The sequence below is a fragment of the Aphelocoma coerulescens genome, chromosome 8 (genome assembly GCF_041296385.1).
Source record: "Aphelocoma coerulescens isolate FSJ_1873_10779 chromosome 8, UR_Acoe_1.0, whole genome shotgun sequence".
Taxonomy (NCBI): Eukaryota; Metazoa; Chordata; class Aves; order Passeriformes; family Corvidae; genus Aphelocoma; species Aphelocoma coerulescens.
This window is the reverse complement of record NC_091022.1, coordinates 15041825-15047824: the sequence shown is the minus strand read 5'-3', so window position 1 is coordinate 15047824 and position 6000 is coordinate 15041825. Positions and strand designations below refer to the sequence as shown.

At 41.1% G+C, this 6000-nt stretch overlaps 1 protein-coding gene across 7 annotated transcripts in view; it reads right to left on the bottom strand.

Annotated features, from left to right (window-relative positions):
- Positions 1–3490: 3490 nt before the first annotated feature.
- DPYD (dihydropyrimidine dehydrogenase) overlaps positions 3491–6000 on the bottom strand; it is a 366543-nt gene continuing 364033 nt past the window's right edge. For all 7 annotated transcript variants that reach the window (XM_069022646.1, XM_069022644.1, XM_069022639.1 and 4 more), the window contains one exon: positions 3491–4935. In XM_069022646.1, coding sequence (XP_068878747.1) covers positions 4765–4935 — 171 coding nt within the window. In that variant the 3' untranslated portion in view covers positions 3491–4764. The remainder of the gene's footprint in view (positions 4936–6000) is intronic.

Genomic DNA, 6000 nt, shown 5'->3' with positions numbered 1-6000 from the left:
GAGAGTACGTGGGAGGGTTGGTATTTCTACAGCACCACAAGGAACCCCAGTAGCTCAGAGGATTGTTAGCATTTGCCAAGGGACAGTTAAACTGAAGGACTACAGTGTTCATCTGCTGAGCCACAGCAGAAAGGACTTTGTTCTGCTCAGGGCTGAGTCCAAGCTAACTCCCATACACTGCCCCAGCATCTAGGTAGGTGTGTCATGGTAAAGCTTAATAACTTGCAGTCCTTTTACAGAAAAGGAACAATTGTATTTCCTTGTGGTAACTTTATTGTGCTTAAGCTAGAAAAGGGGAGAGTGCACGTGTGTGTTTACTGTTAAGATTTGGATTGTTTAGGGCTTTCTTTGTGCAGAGGTGTTAAGTGTTCACTTGCCAAGCTGACTTCCAGCTTGACTGCTTGATAGCAATGAGATCTGCTCCCACATCACAAAAATCATGATAGGCAGATTCAGACCTCCAAGAAAGAAGGGATAAAAGCAGGAACTCTACACCTGGGCAAGGCCAGTGTGGACGTTTGCACAAGACCCAGCAGACTAACCTGAGGAAGAGTTATTAAAAATTGATCTCCCGGAGTAACAACTGGAAAGATTAGTTTCTCAGAAAAGAAAGGAAATGGCAACAGCAAAAACAAAGCAACCCAGATGGCCCATAAGCAGACTAATTATGTGAAAGACCCAGAAGCAACTCTGAAGTTACCAATCCAGCTGCCAAGAGTGTCTGCCAGGTTGCCAGATGTTGCCAATGAAAACCTATCTTCCACAGTTCATCAAAGAAGTGGAGCTGCCTGGTGAAGTGAAACCTCTGCCAATAAAATGAGTATTTTATCTAAAAAATATTTTCTACTAGGAAACGTGGAAAAATATAGAATTTTAACAACATGTCCAACCCTATGTTACAGTAGATAAATAATGGAACATACATACAGAATGCATTAGCATGATCTTACTGATAGGAAATATCTGTGCTTAACATTTTATTTCTAAGGCTGTAGTCTTGGATTGTGTTAAACAAAGTGGTTCTATAAGGCATGAGGTTGATGGCACTCATCTGGGGTTTGGATAATTTGCCTTGAATCTAGCAGTCACTTTTACCACCTTGACATAAAAGGCTTAAAGACAACAAAGCTGGAGGAGCCAGAGGTGACAGTAGTAGGCACTGGAAGGTGGGGAGGCTGCAGAAATGACACTAAGCCACTCTGTGGCTGCCAAGTCACCTCTCCCAGAGCTCTGGGTCCCCCAGGACACAACAACGAGGAGCAGCAGTTCTAGATGGGTAGCTTACATTTTGCTCCTGCCAAATTTTATTAATTGAGCAAATGGATGGCTGCTAAAAAGGCTTCCTCTAGCAACTGGTAAAGTATCCGAGTAAGGAGCACTTCAACACTGGAGACACAGGCTGCCCAACAGATTCATGGAAAGAGTAGTTTTAATTATGCTATGAGATCAAATTAATATTCCATTTTAAATCAGGAAATTATGTACTTTAAAAATCCTGTGTGATTTTTCAAATGTGTCTATTAATGTTGCCAATCCAGTGCCTTGGAAATATTATGTCAGTTCATCCTAGAGGCCAAAACCCAAACTGCCTGTATAGTCTGTTAGCAAGGCAAAACATCTCTTTTTTCCAATGAACATGTATGGGTGCATTGGGATTCACACAAGCATATTTGGCAGCTTTTTCAAGTAATTCTTGGCCTGCAGAGCATCCACTAAACATGGGGAGCCTTTTCTGTTCAGGAATATGATATGAATAAGAATGTGCTACTGGAGGATGAGCTATGGCACTTCTATCATAATTTAATTTGTCAAATATAGTTTACAGTATTTTATAATAATAATCAATAGCACAACATGTCTAAAAACTGCAAGGGCTAGGGTTGGAGGATGTCAACCATCATGTCTTTAATAATACATAATTCCTTAAATGTGCAACTAAATCACTGAAATATATGAGCTTAATTTGGAACCTCTTACACTTTGAAAATTCATATCTCTTTTTTAATATTCTGGTTACAGAATTTGCAGACTTGACCAGATTTTTCTAGTTTCCTTGTCTCTTAAATGCACTAAATGAGATGGGTTCCCCAAGACCAATGTGAAAAACATATAAACCCCAGGAATATGTCCTTTGTGTCTCTCTCCCCTGCCTGTTTACACCTCACCATACCCTGATGACTTAAGACATTCCTGCAGGAGACCTAAATGCAGCTATTTCTCAGAGTTCCTGCAACACATAGATTTATTGCTGAGTGTCAGAGTTAGAAACAAATGCATTTGGGAAAGCATTTCCTGAAACTGCTAACAGACTTGACAGAACAAGAGTGGGGGAGAGGGTGGGTAGTAAGAAGCCTCTATAACATAACCCATTATTCCTTCTTTAGTAAACAAATTGTAGTCTTGATCATAGTCTTGATTCACAAAGAATGCCTTTACTTCTCCAAAGATTACTTTATAGCCACTGCAGAATCCTGAATATCCTACTCAATATCCTTGGAAAAGCTCTAATTTTACTGCTACATTTACCAGGTTCTTGTGCTTAGATACTTAAATTAGGTCTCTTGGCATTGTCCTGTATTTAAAAGAAGCCACACTACCACATGTGATGCCTTCAGGACAGTAAGATAATCAGGTCTGGGCATGCAGGAAGAGAAGAGCAGGAGAGGCTGCCCCGCTCAGTCACAGGTGACACAGCACCTCTCACCCGCAGGGCTCGTGGTAGGCAGGATGCAGAGTAAGAAGTACACGGTAACAGCCCGGGAGAAGACAGCTCCTTTTCCTTGCATCTGCTGTCTGGGAACATAGAATGTTACTTTCAGACAATCTGATTTTGATGTCTTTTTCTGCCCCACTCAAGGGCATGCTGCCTGTTAGGCAGCTCCTCGGCAGAGGGACAAGCAGTACACGCAGAGACTCTCCAAACTTTGTCACAGACATTCACGAAACAGCTTGTTCTTCCTGTGAGTCCACAGGAGCTCATGTTAGATAAGAAACTACTGCAAGACTAGGAGCTTTAAAGAAGTTGCAAGCAAATATTTTCTAAGCAGTGTGACTATCTGTTCCTGTTTCATCTGAGTCTGAAAAATCCACAATGATAAATAGGAAAATTAAAATATGAAGAGAAAGCTATTAGTGGAGACACTGGGCTTGAGCCTGCCAAGCAAGCCCAAAGCACCAGCAAAACAGTGTTGGTGGAGCAAGGGCACTAAATGGAATGACATTTGAAAATGTTCGAATTTACAAATGCGTGCACCCCGTGTGTGTGGGGAAGGAAGGGAAGTCACAGGCAGACAAAGAGGTGCCAGAGAGGGGCAAAGAGCACGATACATTCTGCACTGTAGGCAATCAATGGAATAATGTACGTGTGAATTAATTCATTAATGGTTCCTGGAGTGAATCTTAGAGATCATGAAACACCAGCTGACAAGGGTCTACAAAAAAAAAATTCTGTTTAGTAAATGCAAAAAGAAAAATCACAAACAAACCCAAGTTGGTTTCAACGTTTATTTATAATTCAGTGTACAATTCATAAATCAAGAAACAAAAGCCAGGGTATATTTTTAATCAAAGCTTTTGCTGCTCACAATATATGCTATAAGAAATTGAACTGATAGATCATTTATTATTGTTATGAAACTAAAGGCTTTATATTCTTAAGTGGAGTGAAGCAGACAGCAATATGTTCATATTAGAAAGTTCCTACTGTGAGTGAAAAATGGAATAAATCTGAGATATTGTTTAGCAAGACAGATGAATCTGTATTTATTTTTGGCTGTGAAACTACTAGAACTATACATAGCTGCTAAGTATGAAGAACCAGCACTGGGGGAAATCACCTTGCCAGTTTGCCCTGTGTGTCTGTGTTTGGCAAACGCAGCCTGCAGGGTGTGTAGTCCATTTGCACGCAATCAGATCTCTGACCTGAAACGTGTACATTCTGGAACATTAATTGGCACGATTAAAAAGTTATTTAGAGGATGAGCTTGGAGCAAAAAATGTTGTTGCTTCTCAGAATCCTGAAACGCAGGATTCTGTACTTCCTAATAAGCCATTTGAACTGTTTGCAGAGAGATGTTGTAAGTGTTCACTGAGGGGGGAAAGTAATGATCAAACCACCCATGCAACACACAAATCTGAAGAGTCCAGCATGTGTCAGTGCAAAGCAAATTTATTCTATAAAGTGACTAGTGTGAAAAAGAATTAGAAAGGATTATAAAAATACACTACCATATGTTGTAGTAGTTGAAAGTGATTAATCCAGTTCTTAAATCCTATTTTAAACTCCTTTTCATTTCTGTCTATAGAAAAATAGAAGCCACATCACTTTGTTTGAATGCTATGTAGTTAATTACATCTTCTAAGAAACTCTTTTAAAACTAAATGTAATGTTTAATTACAAAATGCTCTCCCTGAAAACAGTTAGCTTGTACATTGATATGTAGTTCATTAAAAATGCTTTCTTAATTATATTTCCAGCCAGAAAATACACAGAGATTAAAGAGTCTTTAGAGAAGTTTTGAAATCACAGCATGAACTGTAACAAGAAAGTTACACTTCAAATAGTGGACCACTGACAGCCACGACCACCTTTCTGTAATTTCAAAACTTAATTGTTGCAAAAATAGTAATTGGAAAGCAGTGCTCATTGTAAAAGCTACCAGTATTACATTTTTTTATAGGAGAAGATTTGCAAGGACTAATTAGAAAGCAAATCAATTGCATCAAACAAGTGTAAAGTTGGCATCAGCTGTCGGGCCGGGCACCTCAGTGCGCGGGGTTCACGGCTAAGGGCAGCCCGCGCTTGGGCTCGTAGGGGGTTGTCCTGGAAACCATGCGGATGCAGTCGATCACAGGGCACACGCTGAGACACAGGGTGCAGCCTGTACAGCTGTCAGTAACCGTGGGCAGGTGGGTTTCGGGATCAAACTGGATAGCCTGCGAGCGGGAATAAACATTATCGATGTCACGCACAGAAAAGGTCAGAATTGCTCCCGTTCCAGTGTCTGCATTTCCTGCGCTACAGCACTTGGAGACATCTTGGTGTGATTCTGCACTGCAGCTATAGCAACTGTTCCACTGGCCGGGAACAAAAGAGCCCCCTCTCCAGACACTGTGGAATTAGAGAGGTGGGCCAAATTACACCTCGGCAAATGCTCAAGGGTCACAAGGGCTGGTTATGAAAGGAGGAGTTTGCTCCATGATACTTAAACTCCCAGAGGGTATTTCTCCTTCACGTGAAGGAAATATTTCCTAAGATATCAGTGTGCTGGGCTTATTGGTTTAGAGGAGACACCAGATCACACCTGATCAGCTTCAGCACAATGCCCGTCACAAGGCATTCTTTTGACTTCTACTTTCAGCACAGCATAAACAATCTAATTTAATAAACAGTAGAGAAAAACAGAGCTCATTGTGCCTCATGTGATTACTTTCCTTTGCAAATCTTTGAAAGGAATATCAGAGTTTGGGGCAGGCAGAGCTTGCCTTAGTTCTCACGTTCCATGCAGTGAATCCTCATTACCAATTAGGGTGATAAGTGTATTTGAATGTGAAATAACAATTGCAGTCTCAATGATATAAGCTCCTGCTTATAATGGAAAAGGCAATTAAAAGCAAAACCAAAAGCATCACACAACTGCAAAAGTGTCAGTATCTAAGAAGCAAGACTAAAAAAGTCAAAACATTTAAAAAACGCCAAAAACACTGAGTATCTACTTGGAAGAGTTTAGGAGGGAAAATCAGGCAAATCTCCCTGACCACTCTCAGCATCTGGGGGGGGGGGGGCGGGGCAGGGAGGTGATGGGAAGTATTGGTGCTGCTGTAGGTTGGCTCCAAAGGCAGATTTGAGGCATTTGGGGTTTCAGTACTAGGAAGGCACAGAAGTTGTTGTAGCAACCAGCAAGGGCAGGAAGTCTGAAGTAACTGCCCTGGATCTCTGAGTTTTACTTTAGCTCGAGCACAAAGAGAGCTCTGGCTCGTGAGTATCTAAGGAGGACTCCT